At 36.4% G+C, this 22,785-nt stretch overlaps 2 protein-coding genes and 1 long non-coding RNA gene across 5 annotated transcripts; 2 read left to right on the forward strand and 1 right to left on the reverse strand.

The window, feature by feature from the left end:
- Nucleotides 1-51: 51 nt before the first annotated feature.
- On the forward strand, nucleotides 52-16,559 carry LOC143731100 (uncharacterized). Of its 3 annotated transcripts, none has more exons than XR_013200699.1 (4): nucleotides 52-173; nucleotides 252-434; nucleotides 680-737; nucleotides 16,488-16,559. It is a non-coding gene; the product is annotated as an uncharacterized LOC143731100 (long non-coding RNA). The 3 variants fall into 3 exon arrangements; XR_013200697.1 differs by lacking the exon at nucleotides 16,488-16,559 and adding an exon at nucleotides 13,667-13,853; XR_013200698.1 differs by lacking the exon at nucleotides 16,488-16,559 and adding an exon at nucleotides 13,722-13,853 and having other exon boundaries at nucleotides 680-736.
- On the reverse strand, nucleotides 12,874-14,281 carry ly97.3 (lymphocyte antigen 97, tandem duplicate 3). The gene is made up of 4 exons (XM_077221758.1): nucleotides 14,107-14,281; nucleotides 13,744-13,796; nucleotides 13,307-13,429; nucleotides 12,874-13,188 (listed from the first exon to the last, which is right to left on the reverse strand). Exons 2-4 carry the CDS (start codon nucleotides 13,793-13,795, stop codon nucleotides 13,079-13,081), a joined length of 285 nt encoding a protein of 94 aa, XP_077077873.1. The 5' UTR covers nucleotide 13,796; nucleotides 14,107-14,281; the 3' UTR covers nucleotides 12,874-13,078.
- crygn1 (crystallin, gamma N1) lies at nucleotides 15,451-22,521 on the forward strand. The gene is made up of 4 exons (XM_077221833.1): nucleotides 15,451-15,471; nucleotides 16,467-16,736; nucleotides 20,015-20,160; nucleotides 22,207-22,521. Exons 1-4 carry the CDS (start codon nucleotides 15,451-15,453, stop codon nucleotides 22,340-22,342), a joined length of 573 nt encoding a protein of 190 aa, XP_077077948.1. The 3' UTR covers nucleotides 22,343-22,521.
- Nucleotides 22,522-22,785: the final 264 nt, after the last annotated feature.

The raw sequence follows: 22,785 nt of genomic DNA on the forward strand, positions 1-22,785 counted from the left end.
TAGCAGACAAATTAAATGCGTTGTGCTCACCATGTTATGGTTCTATCACTTAATTTACAGTATATATTCTTGTATTTTAATAACTTAATAATTGTTTAATTACAGAGCCACCTCAGGATCCACTAGAACATGGGAACAAGTAAAAATGAAGTACAAAAATGTTCTTCAAAATGGTAATTTTTTCTACTTATACTGTTCTCAGTCTATTTTACAAAAAAACAATGTTAAATGTGTTTGTGTGTTTATAACAGCAACCAAGAAAAAGGCTGAGCAGAAAAAAACAGGTGGTGGTCCTGCACCTCCACATTATACCCCGGCAGAAGAGCTGGCCCTTGGGGTAAATGTGAACCGACTCATTGTGGAGGGCATCCCTGGGTTCAGCTCTTCCTCAGACCCACAGCCAGGGACCAGTAGCTGCAACCCCTTCATTAATGGTAGATGAGTTTTAAATTCCCTTGCTACACTGTAAAATAATTTGTTGCTGCATTAAATTAAGTAGGCCTATAATCCAAATGGCTGGCACAGTCATTTCAACTGTTAAATATTGAGTATCAATTGATTTGACTTGTGAAGGTTCAAACTGCTCAAATTAATGTAAAAATATTTTGCCTTGAGTTATTAATCACATTTTCTCCCAAGTGTAGTTCATAATGCCATTGTGTTTTCCTCTTTTGTGCAGTTTTACACAATACACCAACGCTTTTACCTGATCCCAAGTGGTAGCTGAAATATGTGCGGTAAGTGGACTTTTTCTAACTTTCATCAGAAGGGAAGAAAGTGCAACTTTGTAATACCCCATTGCACAGGACAGTGAAGAAACCCTCTTAGACTGCTGTCCTTTGGAGGAAGTACATAAGTGCATAAATAACTTTATTTAATTTATAGTTGTGTACTTTATTTCTGACTGTAAAATGAGTTGCTGGAAGAAAGGTCTACTGCACAAAGTGTTACAGAGGTGGGCAGTGTAGTACTTTTCCTTTTTATTTTTGTTGCATGAGGCTTGTGTTGACAGAGCTTTTCTTTTTATCCAAAAATGCATGGCACAGGGTGATATCCGTACCCTATATAAACAGAGTCTACAACAGAAAATTTAGTATTTTGACCTGCAAAAACAAAAAACAAGGGGAAAAATAGAACTTGACACCTTAAAGAAAAAACTGGCACTAGAGATTAAGTTGCTTCAAAAGGAACTACAAGTAAGTGCTAATACACTATTTCACACAGAGTACTATTGGTGACCTTGCCTAATAATAGATTATTGCAGGCAAAAGATGACAATCACTGGCTTTTCTTGACAAAGATTAATTGAAATAAAACTCAAGGAACTAAGCATAGTGTCTTTTTTATTATTAGTTTAATGAAGGTGGGGTTTTTTTTGTAAAAAAAAATCAAAAATGGCGTTCCACAATTCTGTCCCGTGCAGCTCTGCCACTAGGTTGGTCCAAGTGCACTGGCTGGAAGTCATCATCAGGCTGCACCTCCCCAACCCGGATCCTCTCCTTTCTGATGGTGGCAATGTTGTGGAGTATGGCACATGTTAAGTGCAACCCTCAGACTTTTCAGACACTGAAATCTTCCCTTTAGTTGCTCAAAGGTCATTTCAATGCATGCCCTTGTCCTGGCTAGAGCTGCATTGTATTTGGTCTGGGGTTTGGCTCAGGGAATGGGGTCATAAAACCCCTGTCTCCTAGTGAGGTATGTCTCGAGACCGGTCTTGGTCTCGAGACCACTTTTACGTGGTCTCGGTCTTGTCACGGCTTTGGCGGTCTTTGGTCTTGGTCTTGTCTTGGTCTCGGACCACTCGGTCTTGTCTAGGTCTCGCTGTCTCCAACCGACATAGTGGTCGTATGGCAAGCCGTTTTAGCTTAAATTGTACCCAGCCTTACTCGTCGTAATTACGTTTTTACTAGTAAGAATTCAATTAGAGAGCTCTACAATTCAATTCTTACTAGTAACAATTACAATTAGAGAGCTCTCTAATTCGATTTTTACTTGTAAGAATGTAATTGCAGAGCTCTTTAATTCAATTCTTACTAGTAAAAACTGAATTAGAGAGCTCTCTAATTAAATCTTTACTAGTAAGAATGCAATTGTAGAGCTTTCAATTTGAATTAGAGAGCTCTTTAATGCAATTCTTACTAGTAGGATTGCAATTAGAGAGCTCTACAATTCAATTCTTACTAGTAACAATTACAATTAGAGAGCTCTCTAATTCAATTCTTACCAGTAAAAATGCAATTAGAGAGCTCTCTAATTTCAATTATTACTAGTAAAAATTACAATTGCAGAGCTCTCTAATTCAATTCTTACTAGTAAAAATTACAATTAAAGAGCTCTTTAATGCAATTATTATACTAGTAAAAACTCATATTCATTAGATGCAAAACGGATTACACCCATTTCCTACTTTTCAAAATAAAAATCATATTAGGCGTGGTTAGACGTTTTATACATACATATAGGCCTTTGCATTCATATATATATATATATATATATATACCCTAGACTGTAACAAGGGTGACCAGACATCATGAAAAATTCGGGACAAACCCGAAATCTATGCTGTTGCCCAGTCCGGCCCTAATTATCCAGCAAATTATATGGGATAAGCAGTGGCGTAACTTTGCTTTAAAAAGTGGTGGGGACACCGTACAACTCGTTTTGCTATTTGTTTATTCAATAACCGAATTTACTTGGGAACTGAGTTCAGAGTTACTAGTAACAATTCAATTAGAGAGCTCTGTAATTAAAAATTAATGGAAGTCAATTGAGACAATATGACTAGTAAAAATTCATTTGTAGAGCTCTCTAATTGGAATTGTTACTAGTAGGAATTGAATTAGAGAGCTCTCCAATTGTAATTGTACTAGTAAGAATTGAATTAGAGAGCTCTCTAATTGTAATTGTTACTAGTAAGAATTGAATTGTAGAGCTCTCTAATTGAATTCTTACTAGTAAAAATGCAATTACAACGAGTAGGGCTGGGTACAATTTAAGCTAAAACGGCTTGCCATATGGAAGTCAATGGAGACATATGACTAGTAAAAATTAATTTGTAGAGCTCTCTAATTGTAATTGTTACTAGTAAGAATTGAAATAGAGAGCTCTGCAATTCTAATTCTTACTAGTAATAATTGAATTAGAGAGCTCTCCAATTGTATTTTTACTAGTAAGAATTGAATTAGAGAGCTCTCTAATTGTAATTGTTACTAGTAAGAATTGAATTGTAGAGCTCTGCAATTGAATTCTTACTAGTAAAAATGTTATTACGACGAGTAAGGCTGGGTACAATTTAAGCTAAAACGGCTTGCCATAGTGGTCGGGGGATTTAGCAATAAATACTACAATATCCACGACGACACAACGTTCGATAATGCAACAGTATTTGAATTTTCGTGTGACTCGTTTCGCCTGTTTGAACAATGTATCTTAATGGTCCAGTGGTAGAATTTTCCCCGACCGTGTTAGAGTTTCGGGGTTCCAATCCACACTCTATAGTTTTTTTTCTCGTACAGTTTTTTTTCTCATCAAAACCGATTATGTTCATCAGTGGTTGTATATCAAGCAAGGACACGTTTGTGTGCATTATGTTTTGTGATTTCACCAGAACGAATAGAGAGTAGGCCTACACTGTTGTGCCTGAACGCGTTCATTGAACGATGGTTCATGAACTCGTTCATATTTTGGGCGAATGTGAACTGAACGTACTGTATTACTGCCTGAGACATGTCAATCTGTGATATCGCTTAGTAGATGAGAGAGCCATCATGGGACTCAAGTGTTTGTTTTCAAGGGTGCAAAAGTTCAAGTGCGTTGAATATGTTTCCCCGCGATTCTGCCAGGGCTGGACTCTGGCTCCGGGCGGTTGGTTGGCCATCAACCACGGACACATCTAAATGATATGTGTGCAGCAAACATTAGAGAGAGCTTCGAGAGCTGGTGAATGGTGGACTTTGTTGACCTTGTTGACGACCAATGCAAGTTATGTCTTGCGAGTAATGCGGTAGGCAAGTCCCGAGGACTTTTCTATCCCTTCAGAGGTATGGGTGTGTCTAAAATGTAACCCTGATCATTTTACTTGCCTTTTGTTAAATATATTTTTTTTTTCTCGTGAAACTATCGTGAGGGTGTCGTTTACATTATTAATTTGCTGGAAACGCACATCAATGTTCGACTCGTCGGAGTCGGGCTTTAACAACAGCACAAAATGTTTTTGTGTAATTTGAAAGCCACTTAAGACCTATGAATGTAAAGCAGGTTTTATTTTTTTGCCCACGCAGGTAGGCTATTATAATTTTTAATGAAGATCATGACCATGCTGATTGTGACTTACAGTATGTGTCCCTCAGGCTTCACTTACGTGATTGGAGACAGTAGACTTGTAGTCAAGACTGCCTAAACCGAGACCAAGACACTACCAAGACCAGAGGGTATCGAGACCAAGACAAGATCAAGACCAAGACAGATCAAGTCGAGACCAAGACCGAGACCAAGTCGAGACCGGAGGAAAAAAAAAAACAGACTAGTGTACAGTGTTGGGAAAGTTCACTTTCTACATGAACTAGTTTAAAGTTCAGTTCACAAATTTTAAAATGAACTAGTTCGGTTCAGTTCATACTTACTGCGAGCTATTATTTTTCAAAATGATTGCCACAGCCCATATAGAACTATACAGACAGCAGTTATTTTATCGGCGGGCAAAGTTTGCACAGAAATGTAAGATTGTTCCCATCCTCACCAACCTTGTCATAAAACTCGTTTAAATGATCATACGACGCTTCCTAGCTGCATTTTGTTTTAATAACGCATGCGGCGGTGCGACACTGGTGGCTGGTGTTGCCAGATTGGGTGTTTTTCCGCTACACATTAAGGCCTGTTTACTGTGTGTTTTAGCCGGGTTTTCGCCTAGAAGGCTCTATAGAAATCTGGCGCCCTATTGAACGAAGTTAAACTGAGAGCGCACCGAGCGCCGTTCACAGACACCAGAATGAACGAGTTCACAGTTACCCCTTTTCCACCAAAGCATTTTGAGAGCCGGTTCGGAGCCGGTGCCTACTCGCGAACCGGTTCTTTGTGTTTCGACAGCCAAAGAACCGGTTCTCGGCCAGGAAAACTGGTTCCAAAGCGGCACCAACTCTTTGCTGGACTAGAACCAGAGAACCGTTCTTTTACCACCGTGTCATGCTTACGTCGGGGGCTGGGGGCGGGTTTAGATGTGTCCTAAACATATTTTATGACCGCAAAGCCAGGAGAAACATTTGCAGAAACACGATGTAGTCCACCATTGTAATTATTATGCTTGAAGTTGGCGCAAGCGTTTCTAGCTTTTTTTAAATTTTATTTTTTTATTGAAAACATTATGTAAGCAAAGAAGAAAACAGTCAAAACATAGAACAAATAAACGGAAAGAAAAAAGACACAAGACAGAGGTACATAACTAATCAGAAATGATTACATATCAAAGGAAAAGATTAAAAGACTTACTTATTTCAATTGTTTTTAAAGCCTTCATGGTACACAAGTTAGAGATAATCCCAAAATAATGTACTTGCTAGCGTTTCTGTATGGCGACGTACACAGTGACGTAACGACGTCGTTCGCTGGGCGCTCTAGTCAGTGGGAAAACAAACCGGTTCTGAGAAGGTTCGCAAGTTGAACCAACTCCGAACTAACTTTGAACCAGCACCAGTTCCGAACCAGTTCTTTTTTGGTGGAAAAGGGGTAAGTAACGTTCACCAGGCAGCAGGGGCGTAATTTGTGTGTGTGTGTGTGGGGGGGGGGGGGGGGGGGGATATAACCCCCCCAATATTTAAATCTATGCATTACAACCCCCCCATTATTTATACCATGATCACAATATCAGGAGGCATACCCAAACTTCAACCCCCCCAATGTTCAAACCAAATCTACGCCCTTGCATGTCTGTCATTGGAAAGATCCACCTGGTGTCATGAATAATTAAGAGACAGTGTCTTTTCATAGGATATGAAAACTCAGTCTCATTAATAATTATGAGACACTGATGAGTCATCAAAGCACTTACAGTGTGGACACGGTAAAGATAAACCCGGAAGATGAAAATAGCGGGAAAAAACTACAATTTAATCTAACAGATGCTAACATTGCTTTCAATGCTGTTCAACACACATAGCCTACCTCTGTTAAAATTTGGTTTAGGGCTTCATGACCCTTTAAGTTTTGAAAAGAGTATGTAATCATGTGCATATTGGCCTGTATGTATATAGTTTTGGTGGTGTCTGTGTCTAAGTGATAAAATAATTCATGTAATTTAAAAGATTTTGTAATTGACTGCATTTTGTGCCAAAGCAATGATAAATGATCCATAGTTTAGCCCACAAAAACTGCTGTTGAGCTCACTGTACGAGTTTTTAAAAAGAGACCTAAGTATTGAGAAATGTGACCTAGTCAGGGATGGGCAACTTCGGTCCTGGAGGGCCACTGTCCTGCAGAGTTTAGCGCCAACCCTAATTAAACACACCTCAACAAGCTAATCAATGTATTTAGGATTACTTGAAAAGAGTTTTTGTCAGGGTTGGAGCTAAACTCTGCAGGACAGTGGCCCTCCAGGACGAAGTTGCCGATCCTTAACCTAGATTGTAAAAAGAAAACCTAGGTGTGAGGTAAGAGCGACACCAAGAGGTCTGGACTGGAAGCTGGAGGTTTACATGGATCTACGGTTTAAGGGATATACACCCAAAAAAGAAAACTGTCATTCATTTCTGTAAGAATGTAATTACTCTTGAACACAAATGATCTTTTTGATGAAATCTGAGAGATTTCTGCCCCTCCACTGACAGCTACACTTACACTTGGATGCTTAATAAAGTTCATAAAGAGATCATAAAACGTATCCATATGAATTGAGCAGTTTAGTCCAAACTTTCTGAAGAGTCGCAATCTCTTTATATGATGAACATATTTAATTTAGGCTTTAATTCACATATAAACATTGATAAGCAAATATGAACAGAAGCTCAACCAAACCTGTTTGACGTGTGAGAACAAGCGCTTTCCAGAAGCTCAAACTTGCTGCGTAACACGAGAATGAACCTCTTTGGTTCTCGCACGTCAAGCGAACATGCTTGAGCTTCTGTTTACCACAACTGATATGTTAGTTGGTGAATGTTAATATATGAATAAAAGCCTGAAAAAAAGGAACAAACAGTATCACTGTCTGCATGAACCAAAAAGCAGAGGACATTCTGACAATGTGTGTAAAATATTTATTTGTATTGTTCTGTGAGGAAAAGAAACCCTATAAATCAGAGAGCTGGTGAGGCCTCTTGAACTGTATTTTAAACATGAAAGGTTTATTAGCAGTTTTATGTTCTGAGTTGACAGAACTCAGTCTACAAGATGACCACGTTATTGCAGAGGTCCGACTGGCAGCATTTAATCTTCATGGCGGTGTTATTCTGGAGAACAGCACACTCGGTCTTACTGCTGCATCTGCGAAAGCCCATGACTAGATCAAACACACAAATAAAAGCATATGAACATCATGACTCGATCTAATCACAAAGTGCACTGTAAAAAAAAAAAGTTGAGAAAACTTAAAAGTTTAAGGCAACCAGCTGCAGGACATTTTTGAGTTTTCTCAACTTAGGGTCATTAGTTGTACAAACTTTTTCATGTTAAATAGTTGAATAAACTTTAAAAACAGAATTTGTCAAACAAAATGTAAGTTGGATTTTTTTACAGTGTGAACATTTATCTGCGTATAATGAAATGCAAAGAATCAAACTACAGCTGTTTTGGTAGCGTCCATGTGAGGTTTTATCAATAGTTTAAATTAGTTTTATTTTTAAATATTCAATTTTCATTTTAGTTAAAGTTTTAGTAATTTTGTTGTTTTTGGTCTTTTTATTATATATTTATATATATTTTTTATTAATTTAATTAAATGTAAAATACATTTATTTCAGTTTAGTTTTTAGTTATTTTCATACATCAAGTTAAGCTAAATAAAAATAAGAAATGTTTCCTTGGCAACTAGCTTTTTTTTATATAGAAGGGAAGTAATCGATTTCCCAGTTCTGTTTAGCTTTGGTTCCCTTGGTTACTGATTATGTACTCGTTTGTTTCTATGGTTACTTATGATTATCACCTGTGTCTCTTTGTGTGTTTGCCATGTATACCGTACACTCCCTGTTCAGTCCTTTGTCAGTTCTTGTTTATGGATATTGTGGTTTTGCTTTATCTCCTACGCTCCACCTGGGTTCATGTCAAATGTTTGGACAGACCTCCTCATTCTTTATTATTTTCCACATTTTACAATTAAATTATTTTCTATAATTTAATACATTTCATATATTCAAAAAATGAATTCAACTTTTTTTTTTCCAGCACATTTATATGAATTTCTTAGTGTGAAACTGACAGAAAGTTTCAACTTTAAACTCACAGGGAGGGAAGTTGATTCTGGCCGCTATACAGGCATCTTTTCCGATGTCACAGGTCTCTTGAGATGGCATGCAGCGTGTTCCAGACTGAGGAACGCAGTGGTGGCATTTCAGTGCAGATCCTGCAAAGGAGTATAGCACACATGTGCATAAATCAGCACTGATGTAAAACTTTTTTTAAACCTCTCAGTAAGAAATAGTAACGGTATTGCGAAATTTTAGTATGGGGATTTTTCAGTCACAACATGATTATGTTGTATCAATAGTTTGCAGAGTCAGTTTCGTTAAATTAGGAACATTGTTTATGATCTATAGAACAGAAACCGTTCTAGCTTCATTTGGAGCCAGAAACCGCAGTCATGTGACATCAATGTAAAAAAAATTCAGAGGTTTTATTTTTCAATTAATCTTTTGAAGTAATGTACACTTATAAATCTTATTAAACATCAGCAGCTTTAACTCACCATAGTTCAACACCAGAGCAAGAACAACGACCACCAGCAAAGTGTTCATTATTCTGTTGATTAGAGCTGAGAAAATAATTATTATCATTATTAGCAACACTCATCAGTATCTGAGTTAAGATTATGTCTGAGGTGAAATTTCGTTTCTGGCTTATCAGCTTGTTCAATGATGCTTATAGCAAACGCAAACAGCAAATGCCGTTAAAGTAAAATGAACTGTACTCTGTTCTTGCATGTCAAGCATCACTGTTACTATACATAGTAATAGAGCTTTGAACAAACCCCTAACCTTATCTATTGCACTTGAATGATTTGACATTAATTATTCCTCAATTCATGTGTCAGGTTGAAGGGATTTGTGGTGTTACTTTACTAAACGATTAAGCTTACATTTTCACCAGGCAAATTATGAAACTTGTGTTAAAGCGCTTTACAGACAGCGTCAAATTATACAAAAGTGTTAAATTTTATACAGATTAAGTTGAAATTTAGACATTAAATCTGTGCAGTTTAGCCTAGACCTGATCTCTAAGGCTAAAGTAGTGCAAATATCTAATGTGTATTGTTTTAGGATAACAATGTGAAAACCTACCTCCTAAGCGATGTATTGAGAGTTTTGTAAGTTAATTTGCACTTGTGTGTATCTCGTATCTCTTATATAGCATACTTGTCATGCACTCAGGAGTGAATCATTTCCAGTAATTAAGGAATTCCCAAAGAGTTTGGAACTTGTTCGTTGTGTTAAAATGTGGCCACAGACACTCAAGGCTCAATAACATTTGCTCAACTGTGTATATGATCATTGTTTACTCATGCATTAGCTTCAGATCTTCTGTACTGATTGTACAATGTTCTTGTGCAAGATCCTGTTCTGTCCCGTTCTACTACAAGAAAACACTCTTAAGAAATATTTGTATGCCACGTTAAAAACAAGTTAATTATCTGCATTTGGGTATCAAACACAAATATGGTGGTGCAGGCCCAGAATGGCCATGGGGATTCTCGGTGGGCTGGCCTTTTTTTATTATTATTTTATATTATTGCATGTCCAATTTACCAAAGTGGTAATTTACGAATTCGGCATTCAATAATAAATCGATAATAAATCATGAATCTGTTAGTCCTGACTAGCTGACACAACTGCACAAATATATACAACAGAACAAAGGTGGAGCAAATTAAATACCACGGTTTTAATATTTTCAGGTAAGTCTAACAGTATTCGGGTACAGAAATGTAATAATCAAATGTAAAATAACACTGCATTAGATTGGATTAGATTCTTTTTAATCCCCCCCCCCCCTGAATAGCTTATATGGGTTAAATAATATACAAAACAATGTAAACAACTGTTAAAATTCAATTTAACTTACGTGCAGTTGCTGCCTTAAATTAGGAATAATCAAACTGGCTGTATAGTAATTTAAACCATTTAAAAAAAATCTACTAAAAATCTAATCTATATATTTTGTCTATTGTTTTACAAAGTAAGGAAAATAATGTTTAAGTCAAGCTTTGATGCCTTTAACCAAAGAATAATCACAGTCTCTTCCCCACAGTGAGGCATACAGATACAGTTTATTAGGTAATTTGGCACTGTTTTTTTAATTATTATTTCAGTATTGGATCGGATCGGTATCGGGCAATACTGAGTCCCAGGTATCGGAATCGGTATCGGAGGCAAAAAAGGTGGATCGTGCCACCCCTAATTCAAACACAAAAACGATCCATAAATGTTACCGTCATTGTGTATTGTCTACCAAGTATTGAGGTCTTTGCATTCACATCATGCTTAACATCTGACATGATGAAGTATAAATTACTTAGATACTTTAAGTAAAACATATACTACAAATGACTGGTATAATTCAATAAAATTGTTTGAATGAAATGTAATGTAAAGGAAATTTCAACTAAATTGATATTAATCAACCTTTTACTAGCCAAGTTAAAATTAATTATTTTCTTTGTTACTTTCACTTAACTAGGTTAAGTAAAGTTTACTTAAATTTTAAATTAAAGATTTCTAATTAAAGCTACTGATAAATATGTTTAGGTTTTTACTTGGTAAATCTTTGTAAATTTACTAGCATTTTCTGAGTGGAAAAAGTTGCCTAGCTTTATTCAAGGAAATACTACTCCAAATTTTTTTCAGTGTACCTGTGTTGGACAAATGAAAAATGTTGTCTTCTCAAATTTTATGAGAACGTGGCAGGAAAGTTCAATATTGTGTAAAACAAAGCTGAGGGACACGAGAGCCTGAGGGGACTGGGGAGAAATATCAGATTTAGGACTAAGATATATATGATTCTGATTCTGATTCTGATTCTGATATATATATATATATATATATATATATCTTTTTGAGAGGTTTGGTGATGTAATTCATGAAACTAGCAATATTCTTAGACTTTTGATGATTGTGTAGTGTCTGAATCTGTTCTGCAAGCGTTTACTGGATTTGAAATGTTCCAGAAAATGTGAGTAACTGTTTATTTTGGGTCCAAGGTACATGTGTGCACAAGGTTTTAATGTCTGTTGGATTTAGCTCTGCTCTTGGCTTACTTAACTAGCTAATGAGATTAAATGAAAGATCATCATCTTTTGATCTATCAGTGATTAATGCTCTTATAATGTAACATTAGTGTAAAGTAGTGGTGTAAAGTTCATTTATATGGCAGTCAGACAACAGTTGCCATTTTCAACTTATTTTATTGGCTGGTTATTGAGATTGTACTATGAAAGCTAATTGAATATTAGTCACTGCAAGAAAAAAAATTCTTAGTATTTTTGTCTTTTTCATTACAGATATCTAAAAAAAATGTCTATATCTTCTAAAAAAGTATACAAAAAGAAAAAACATTTAGTCCATGTGGTAAGAAAAAAATGCATTAACTAACATGAACTAATGAGCAATACATTTGTTACAGTATTTATTAATCTTTGTTAATGGTAGTTAATAAAAATCCAGCTGTTCCTTTTTTGTTCATTTTAGTTCACAGTGCATTAACTAATGTTAACAAATACAACTTTTGATTTTAATAATGAATTGGTAAATGTTAAAATTAACTGACTAAGGTTAATAAATGCTGTAGAGGTATTGTTTATTCTTAGTTCATGTTAACTAATGACATTTTATTGTAAAGTGTTAACAAATATTATATGGTTTTCTCTTTGAATTAAGTTTATTTTTCTTACACCACTGACAGATACTTTTCTTGGGCACAGACTTATTTTTTAATCTTTTTCAGGAAACAAGACTTTTATTTTGCTCCACAAGTAAATTAATTTATGTTTAGATATTTTTACTGAAAAACAAGACAAAAAGGCACTTGCTATTAAATGCATGAGTCAGCAAAACAAACATCTGATTTTGACATTGATTTGGAAATGTAGAACTATCACATTTTTTTACTTCTGATATTGACATTCACTAAACTTGTTTCCAGCAAAAGATAAAACAATTTAAAAGCTAATTGTGACTTTTTATCTCACAATTCTGACTTTTGTTCTCAGAATAGCGTGATATAAACTCACAATTGCGAGAACAAAAGTCATAATTGTGAGATAAAAAGTCGCATTTACCTTTTAAATAGTTTTATTCTGTGGTGGAAACAAGCTTTCATATCTCACAGCTGTTAGGCTGCCCTTGAAATAATATTATATCTGACATGCACTAATAATATTGCAACATTTCACTATGTGATGTTTCATCTTAATGTTTTAACATAGAAATGTTAACTGCAGTAATCTTCTATTGTTTATTGTTTATTGCTATATTGTATATTGTGTGAGAATAGGAATGTATTTGTATGATATTGTCCAAGATAAATCACATCATCAAAAATGCTAGCATTCTTTTATTTTTATTTTCATAATTTGAAAAGCAGATTTAAAATAATCTTTTTTTTTAAAGGCAAACTGATTTGATAAACAATTTTGTGTGAATGAGAATATATTCTATCTGTATTAAAAAAGCAAGTAAATCACATCACCAAAAAACAATTTATTTAGTTTTTTAATGACCATTGCCACTTTGAGACAGACTGTTTATTTGTAACTTGCACAACTAAAAATTCAGTGAGGAAATATTGCTTCTTTTTTTTAAGTCACAAATCAGAAGCATAGTCATCATATGTAATCTATTTTATTGAAAGCGGTTTAATGAATCCGGCTCATATATGGCTCAGATCAGTCAAAGGTGTTGCAGAAGTCCTTCTGGCAGCACTTGATGTTGATGTAGGCGTTCTGTTTCTGCATCTCACAGTCTGACATTGACATGCACTTTTGGAAATGACCATCTGTTTCAAACAAAACCAGAATTTTTTTTTTAAATCATCTTTTAGATTACATTTATAATAGTGCATTGCCTAAAAACAGCCCATTTTGGTTGTTGTCTGAATGGACATCAACACTCACATGGATGTCTGCGAAACTTGGCGGCGGCACACGCGTCTTTCTCCGGTGGGCAGGTTACACTTGTGACCTCACAGGACCCTCCTGCTTTAACTGGGACGCAGAGATGACAGTCCAGGGCCGTGCCTTAAACACACACGGGCCAATATTTGAAATCACACTTCCATTCTTGTGCATTAAAAGCCTTTTTTTTAACCCTTTGTGCATGTAGTTTGGACATGTTTTTGCTATTCTCCTGTGGACATTTTCAGAAATTGTCACAAACAAAACCTGTCCACACACCACGTACAGTAGTTAAACTACAAGTATTAACTGACTTTTCTTATTTCTTCTCTTATATGAATATTCTCATGTATTTTTCAGCACACAAAGAAGAGTTTCATTGCATCATAGATGATCTGAAGTCCGTTTTATGACGGGAAATCAATCATCACACTCACCGCCTGTTACGACCAGCATGAGAACAACAGCCAATATGAGGAACTTCATCATTCTGTGAAACAAACCGAAGGAGAGAAGCGACTCATTTATTATTGATTAAAAAAATAAACTCTAAAGAGTATTAAAACTCACTAGACAGCAACCGACCAATTCAAACCAAACCTAAGCACCTTAAACATGCTAAAATAAACCATTACTGTAAATAATCTGAAGGAGTATCTAAAGGCTACTCTTGGTAAATATTACCAAGAGTAGATCAATAAAGTTTTATCTTATGTTTTATGACGCATCCCTGATTTATGTTTTAATGTACTGTAAAAAATAATAATAATAATTTCAATGAATAAAACTGTGTAACTCACCTTTGTACTTCAGTGGACTGAGTAAAACTGATCCTCTTTCTGTCTGTATGTCTACATGAAACCTCACCTTTATCCTACAGTTTCTTATCACCTCCCTCCTCTCTCTCTTTCTTTGTGCAAACAGACCAAGCCTGGTCATATGCAACACAACTATATCAATGGTCTTGGCACAAGAAAATTAAACAATATTTATCAACTTTATGGGTCTAACTGTGTGTTTGAAAGAGATGTCTGCAACTTCCTTCCTGTAGCTTTATAGCTGGGGTCAGATAGATAGATAGAGATAGATAGTCAAGTCACCATTTATATAGCGCTTTTAACAATATAGATTGTTTCAAAGCAGCTTTACAGTGATAATAATAAATTAAAATGAAAGAGATTGTTTTGGCTTTACAGCAGCTCTAGAATAAAGTTATTGTCCAGCTAAAGTTAGATTTGATTGATTCACTACCATCGCAACGATCATTAGTTATGAACTTAGGGGCCGCTTACAAGACACCATTCTAGCAGAAAACCCTTAATGCGCTTCGGCTGCTCATTTACACAAAACAGTGCCTGGCGGCTTGAGAACGCAAACCATGAAATAGGTTCCAAGGTACAAGCCTTGAAAAATGTTTAATATACAATTTTTTTATCGCTTCCGCGTAGCCACGTGTTTATTATCCAGACAACGTTTTATCTATACAGAGGTAAAGGGAAGGAGGCCTTCACAGTGAGACCTCAGGACTGCATTGTTGTCGTGTCCAGGTGCAGGTCCTTCATCAGATCCGGATGCGGCCTGGATCCGGCGGACTATGGTAAACCTCAGGATAAACAGAGAGACTAATATTAGTGTAGAAGCCATCCTTCTTATGGTGTAACAAGTACATCAGGATTTATGCGAAGTGTTCCCGGTTAGCTGACCTAATCTATGCAGCCTAACATTGCATTATAGAAGTCTATAATATAGATAGATGGAATGACAGACAGAAAGTGCATCTCTTCTAGTCTAGTTCTTCTCTTGATGTTTATGTTCTTGCAGCTCTGATCTGTGTGTTGTGTTGTTTTGACTGTCTAACAGTTTCAGTCGTTCACACACCCAAACAGTGACTTTAAATCGGAGCTTTAACACAATAGCTTGTGTTTCTCGCCCTCCTGAACTCCAATATCAGCAGAGCCAAGTGTAAGAGAAACTGTCCATGATGCAAAAACCGCTAAGCTCTTCATTGTGCCGCTTTTGTGGGCAAAACCTCGCGATAAAACCTTGCAGCGTATAGGCCACATATATCAGACAGTCCGGATCTTTCCCTCCGGTTGCTCTCTCTCACTCCACTGGATCATTGTCCAGGATCCAGGCAGGGAAAGATGTCTCAGTATTCAGGGAAGGTGAGTACTGGAGTCAAATCTGAAGGACAGTTTCAGGGAATGATTGACTATAACCTGCTGACCAACCAAAGCAACATTTGTACATTCAGAACATTTATATGTAATACATATTTGCATTCTTTTATACACACATATACAATTTTGCATATACATGAACAACATATAAACATGAACATACTTGTATACCATCTAGAGATATTAAATATTGCACAACTAGTTATGCATGTAAACTTATATTTATGAGTATGTATTGGAGGCTGATCATATATTTTACTGCCATTGTATCAAGTTCTCATTCACCCATTTGCTCTCAAATTAATGCATTTGCATTATACATTTCAATGCACAGGACTCAACAGTAGTTCTAATAGATTTTTCACTGACCCCAATATATAAAAAAGTGCTTTTTTTAGGAATTTGTAAGTGACAGAAAGAATATAGCCTTCTATGTTCTTGCACAACATTAAGTGTGTTGTACAGAAAAACATGCATCATATAATTTATTAGGTTTAATTGGAACTATTGGCTGTAAATTATAATCTCAAATTCATTAATCATACAATTTAGCTATTATTACACATCATATAAAATATGATTTTCAGCTCATTTTAGCTCATGCTTCCCTAAATATACAAATTATTTCGATTTAAATAAAACTTTATCTGTTGGCAAGCTAGATAACCTTTTTTTCCTCCAAAAAAAAACATTTTAACATTTTAAAAAGCCAATATTTGTGACAACAGTGCAATCAGATGTTTATGTTTGTAAAGCATAAAAACTCCTGTGCATGATGTTATTGAGCAGCTTCTGGTGTGTGTGTGTATGTTCGGTGTGCATCCGTGTGTGTGTGTGTGTTCGATGTGCATGTGTGTGTGTGTGTGTGTGTGTGTGTGTGTGTGCAGCAGTGTGATGCTCAGTTGTAGCTTCAGTTTCACAGAGTCTGCTACAACAACAGTGATTGCAATTGAAAGAAAACCCTCAGTAATAGCACCTGACAAGCCTCCATCTTCTCGCAGATAGTATTCTACGAGGGCAAGTGCTTCACAGGCAGGAAGCTGGAGGTGTTTGGAGACTGTGATAACTTCCAGGACCTTGGTTTCATGAACAGGGTGAACTCCATCCGTGTGGAGACCGGGGCTTGGGTGTGTTTCGACCATCCCGATTTCAATGGACAGCAGTACATGCTGGAAAAAGGAGAGTATCCAGATTTCCAACGCTGGAATGCACACAATGATCACATGGGCTCCTGCAAGCCAATCAAAATGGTGAGCATGAAAACACAATGAAAAGTTACTGTTGTAACCACATAATACTCATCTATTTGTTTTAAAACATGTAATGTGTGAAAACATAACAAACAACCAATTCAATACATAAAAAGGAATCTGCAAAAAATACTATAATGCATTTTAACTTTGGTTACAATTATTTATGAAAAGATATAAATCATTATAATGTGCATTATTAATACATTTGCAATACATCATACATAAAGGCTTTAAGTAAAGTGTTATCGATAATTTGTTGTCACATTGCATTAATAAATTATTTAAATCAAGTGGAGTCCAGACTAAAAATTGGTATTGCATTCGATTTGTTTTAATATAATTGTTTATGTAAAAATGTCTTAATTTTTGACAGTCCAATCAAATCATGAGATCACTTATCACTTTTAAAATGGATGGTAGCATTGAAGTAGCCTGACTACGTCAGACTTCGTACTTCCGCTCAATTTCATTTCGCTTCTGTACTTAGGCCCTGTCCCAAATGGCGCACTTCATGCGGACTTTCGGTCTCGTGGACTTAAATTGCGCGTGCTCGCCGAGTCTACGAGTGCGTAGGCCGTCCCATTTGGCATTTTAACGCTCTGAAGTGTGCTCAGCAGCGCCCCCTTTGTACCCTTGAAGCGGTCTTCTGCATAGATGCAGGCTCCACGCACTTTAACTACCCAGGAATCCTTGCGAAATGCCAATCAGAAAACGGATGCGAGGAGATTTCGCTCACGGACTCTTAACATGGCTTTATGATATAGGCGTACATTTTACCAGTTGTTACTTACAGTTTATACAAACATTATCGACCAGTGGTTGATATCTCAAACATAATAAGAGCGTGTTAAATAATACGATCGCATTATGATTCATTACATAAATAGAACCGAATGTCATGGCTTTACTGAGTCATATAAACGTAGTATGAATATGGAAACCTATACATTTTTCTTAAACTCATTTACATTTTAATTTTGTGTTAAATTGAACATTATGTACAACTGTATTGATCATTTACATAACCATGACATCTATTCTATTGCCCAGGTGGCATATACAATTATAGAACTGTAAAAGCAGGCTGTGTAGTTCACATGGACATAAGATTTGGGAAAATAAAATAAATCCTGTTCTCGATGCCAAAGAAGTAATTTTTTTTAATGATATTAGTGATATTTTTCTAATAAAGGGACTGATGAGATGACCTTTAAGTTTATTCAGCTTCGACGTCTGAGCTGAGACCTTCTTCCTGTTTCCGGCGTGACGATCGAGTCTTTCCCAAAAATACCCCTCGATGCTAAGGGCCCTCGGACTCGCGCTAAGGGCCCTATAGGTCTGCACTACATGATGTCACCGAAGTGTGGACTCTGAGGAAGTCCACAAGTCCGGAGTGTGCCATTTGGGACAGGGCCTTAGTCTGAGACATCAACATGTCTCTCAGTTTTCCTCCGGCCTGATAACAGCCGGCCAATAAACGAACAGAGGGCGGGCTGAGAGCCGTGACGTAGACGCTAAGCGCCGAGTTTCAGGGCCCTTTCACCTATACCTCGTATGGTCCGGACTTTCGGACTTTTCAGTTTGGTCCGAATCAAAATTATAGGTGTGAGACCTACCCCGGACCACGGGCCGGACAAAACAGATGTAATTTGGTCAGACGAAAAGAGGTAGTCTTGGTCCGGATCAAACTGAACAAAGGTTTGGTTCGTTTCTAGTGTGAAAGCATTTCTGTATGGTTCGGACTTTCAGACCTTTCACAGGAAGTTCCGGTGGTTCCCGCATAGCCGAAAAAACAGTGGGTGGCAGGAAAAATTAGCCGTGGTAGCAAATGGGGCGAGGAGGAGATGAGGTTTTTAATTGTAGTATGGTCTGATGACATAACAGTTAATAAGAAGTCAACTGGAAAAAACGCACAAAAAAAAGAGCTCACATGATTGCTTGCAGTCTTCTCCTCCTTTCCTGCCGGCGACGATAAAATGTTCGCACGACGAGGACATTCATTTGGCGAATTTGAACTAGCCTTGTGTATAGTTGGTGCTGCAGGTAATTATGCCATAAAAATAACAATACAGTTGCAACGAAATCTGTTTCTGTTCATTCATGTAGTTAACGTTACCAGCCGAAATTGACAACATGCTGACGTCAGAGGCACGTCCATTTACAAACCAATCAATGTCAAGATGCAGCCCACATAGATGATGACGACAGGACGCAAGTATGTCACGTAAAGTTCTTTAGTACGCTCGCATAATTGCAGTGTGAAAGCAAACCAAAACTTTCTGAAAGTATAAAATGTATCAAAACGTGAACTTTAGTTCAGACCTTGGTGCGGACTTTCAGGTGTGAAAATGCCCTAAGATTGGGGAAATCGAAAACGACCGCTGATATGGAGACACAGGACGCAATTCCCTCTGTTGTGGAGGATATTCCTGGCATTTCCAAACTGAAGGCCGAACAAGAAGAGTGTTTGGTAAACATTTTGAATGGAGTTGATGTCGTGGCCCTACTCGCGACAGGTTTTGGTAAAAGTTTAATTTATCAAATATTACCGATCGTCAGCAAGAAACTGGGGAGGCCAAAGGCCGGCAAGGCGATAGTTGTGATTGTGTCCCCCTAGGTTGCACTCATGGAGGATCAGGTTACAGAGGCAGAAAAACTCGGTAAGCCATGTTCACTCCGGTATTTTGCTCGATGGTTTCGTTTTTGCATCATATATGTGTTTACAGTGGAAGTTCGATGCGGCTGAGCTGGCGAATAACACACGTCATAACCAAACGTTATGTGATTGGCTTATGGATTTTATGCTTAAGACAAGCAGTGAATTAAGTTTATGTTTTGTGATCCCATTAGCAGATATTTGTTCTTAATTTTGATGTTTGTACTTTTTTAGAAAAACAAGACTTAAAGGGATAGTTCACCCAAAAATGAAAATGAATTTACTCACCCTGAAGTTGTTCAAAACTTGTATGAATTTCTTTCTTCTGCTGAACACAAAAGAAGATATTTGACTTCCACAGTATTTTTCCCATATGTCGATGGGGTTTATCAATTGTTTGGTTACTCACATTCTTCAAAATATCATCTTTTCTGTTCAGAAGAAAGAAACAGAAGAAATACGTTTCTTTCTTCTGTTCAGAAGAAAGAAACTCAAGAAAAGTTGAAAAACTTGAGGGTGAGTAAATGATGACAGAATTTTCATCTTTTCATCCCTTGACTATAACATTTTTGTAATGTGTCACTCACCTTGTTACAATGTGGTTCTCTGTGTCTGTCAGCACGGGGAGCAATACAGGATAGAGCTTTTCGAGGGTCAGAACTTCACTGGTCAGTGTGTTGAACTGTGTGACGACTGTCCCTTCCTCCAGAGCACTGGAATCAGCCAGAATGGCCTCAACTCCGTTAAAGTCTACGGAGACGGCGCGTAAGTCCTTCACGGCCAAACAATGCTTTATTAGTGAAAGTGTACAATATTATTCCAATGTCCCTAACTTTTTAATAGTTAACTCTTTCCCTGTCATTTTCACTGTACTATAGTAGGGGGCGCTATTACGCATCTACTGAAAGAGTACTGAATCACCGGCTCAACACACAGGCGAAGAAGAAGCAGAAACAGTACATATAAAATCATAGATATATACACTAGGCGTCGCCTTGGGGTTCTAAGCATGCGTCAAAACCGCTGCCATCTTGGAACAGGGGTCTTGTCATAGGAAGTAGCTAGGTAACGCTGAATTCATGGATGATGCCGGACTTTTGTGCTGCGTATGGATGTTCACACGAACAAAATCTAAAAACCAGACAGCAAGGGATTACAATTCACAAGATTGTCAAATCTATTAAATTTTCTTAAAATTTCTCTGGACTCTATAATAAATACATGTCTGACCGTTGGAACGAACTAAAACAACTAGAAAATTGCATTAATGACGATATATGGTGATTGTATTTCCGTTAGACCTTTTCCTACATTGACGCTGATGAGGGGCTCCCCTGTTTCAAGATGGCGGCTCTTGATGCATTCGTTCCAATGAACTGCCGTAGCCAAGGCGACATCTAGTGTTTATATCTATGATGTAAAATAATGCGATCGTTAAACAGCATAGGCTATAAACGAGAACTACCTAATGTTACTGAATGAAATGTTGACTCAGGACGAGCTGAAGGTTTGTGGGTGTTGATTGACTCTATCTAACATTACTCCATCTGTGTTTTGATCATCATCATCGTTCTGAACCCGATCCAGACGTAGTCTAGGCCTACTAATATTTGACAAAAACGTGAATTTTTCATCTTTTTGTTCAAATTTTTTTTTTTTATTATGAAACTTATCCACATTCAAGTGTTGAAAAAAACAATGCATGAAGCTAGAACAAAATGTTTGTTTTTGTTTGTTAGTTCTTATTGGCTCTTTTGATTCTTCTGATATAGGCCTATTGCATAATTGTTCAGATATTCATACAACAAAATATTCTGGGGGCCATGAAAAGTGTGAAATTTATCAAAAATGCATTGATAAACTGGACATACACTGGCGGGGAAAGAGTTGAAAAATGCTTGCACTGGGGGTAAAAATACATAGTATTTTTGTCTAGTTTTCCAGTACAAACAAACATCTAAACATTCTTAATTCAAGACACAAGATATTAAGTCTTATTTTCTGAAAATATTTAAGACAAGGATTGTTTTTTTACCAATGGGTTCAGAAAAAAAAAACTTAATTCCAAGGGAAAACAAGGTTATTTTTCTTGCAGATGTTAAGCATAAACTGGCTTAATTTTGATCATTTCTTTTAAAAAACAAGACTTAATATCTTATGACATTTTGCTTTTAAAGAAAATGTCTCTTCTTTTAAGAATGCTTATATATTTGTACTGGAAAACAAGACAACATTTCACAGTAAGAAAACCGTTTTTTTGAAGTGCAGAATGAAATCATTCTGTTTAACCCTCCCTTTTGCAAAACTATAAGGTGTTTAAAGCAATTAAATATGTTTTAGTGAAAACTATACATAGAGCAGAAGCTCAATGTATTTTTAATCGATGTGAATCCTTATTGCCACATTATTTGCATCAAGTTTAGCATTTGTAAAAGTACAGTCATGGTCAGAACGTGTTTTGGAGAAAAACATTTATTTCATAATGTGATTTCCCCTCCACTTTCAATTCTTTTACTTCAATGAAAGGCTAGATTTTTGGCAATTTTTTGAATGAAAGATCAAAAGGATAAGCGATGTAGATTTATTTTTTACAGCCAGTTTATATCTTATTTACCAGGGGTAAATTTACCATCTTATTTACCATTAATTCTGACCATGACTGTATTTAACTTGACTGAAAAATGTCGACTTATTGTGCAATTTAAAAGATGCTCAAATGCATTCAGTCATTCACACAGCAGAGCTCATAAATCATACATTAATATCCCAAATAAAATGTCTTTCTTTCTTTCTTTCTCTCTACTGGTTTAGTTGGGTCATGTACGAAGAGCCGAACTATTGTGGCTACGTGCACGTTGTGGAAAGAGGAAACTACTGCTCATTTAAGGAGTGGAAAGCTGAGAATCCCAACATCCAGTCTATCCGCAAAGTGGTCAACTATTTCTAAACTTTTAAAGCAGCCTTGCTCTCTATAAAAACATAGAGCAAATTATCAGAATTTTACCTTTGATTTGTATTAATGAATCGCATAGCTATGTGCTTTTTATCCTTAATGATGAATCGGTTATTTTAAAAGAATATGCAATTAGCACAAATATTATTGTATGTTTTATTTTGTATTTGTACTGAGGCAATAAGCTAAAAATAAAAGTGAATTGTGAAAGAGTTGTTTTCAGAATTCCAAACGTTCAGTGGCATTCTGTAATAAATACACTTGTCTTGTTTTCCCGTACAAATATCTCAACATTCTTAATTCAAGATACATAAACTTGATTAGCAAAATGGCAGAATGTCTTGTTTTCTGAAAAATGTATGAAAATTGAGTGAGATTTCTCTTTGAATTATTTTTTTTTTTTACACAAACATTTTTCAGAAACTTAATATTTTTTT

Source organism: Siphateles boraxobius, unplaced genomic scaffold, assembly GCF_051911475.1.
Source record: "Siphateles boraxobius isolate OS27281-9 unplaced genomic scaffold, OSU_SipBor_1 86, whole genome shotgun sequence".
Classification (NCBI taxonomy): Eukaryota; Metazoa; Chordata; class Actinopteri; order Cypriniformes; family Leuciscidae; genus Siphateles; species Siphateles boraxobius.

Bases quoted from the DNA above. Each gene is read 5' to 3' on its own strand.
- ly97.3 (XM_077221758.1), bottom strand. From the start codon at position 13,795: ATGATGAAGTTCCTCATATTGGCTGTTGTTCTCATGCTGGTCGTAACA. The intron at 13,430-13,743 runs GTGAGTGTGATG...TGTGTGTTTAAG, and splicing joins CATGCTGGTCGTAACAGGCG to GCACGGCCCTGGACTGTCAT. The intron at 13,189-13,306 runs GTGAGTGTTGAT...TGTTTGAAACAG, and splicing joins CAAGTTTCGCAGACATCCAT to ATGGTCATTTCCAAAAGTGC.
- crygn1 (XM_077221833.1), top strand. From the start codon at position 15,451: ATGTCTCAGTATTCAGGGAAG. The intron at 15,472-16,466 runs GTGAGTACTGGA...AATAGCACCTGA, and splicing joins TGTCTCAGTATTCAGGGAAG to CAAGCCTCCATCTTCTCGCA. The intron at 16,737-20,014 runs GTGAGCATGAAA...TGTGTCTGTCAG, and splicing joins CCTGCAAGCCAATCAAAATG to CACGGGGAGCAATACAGGAT.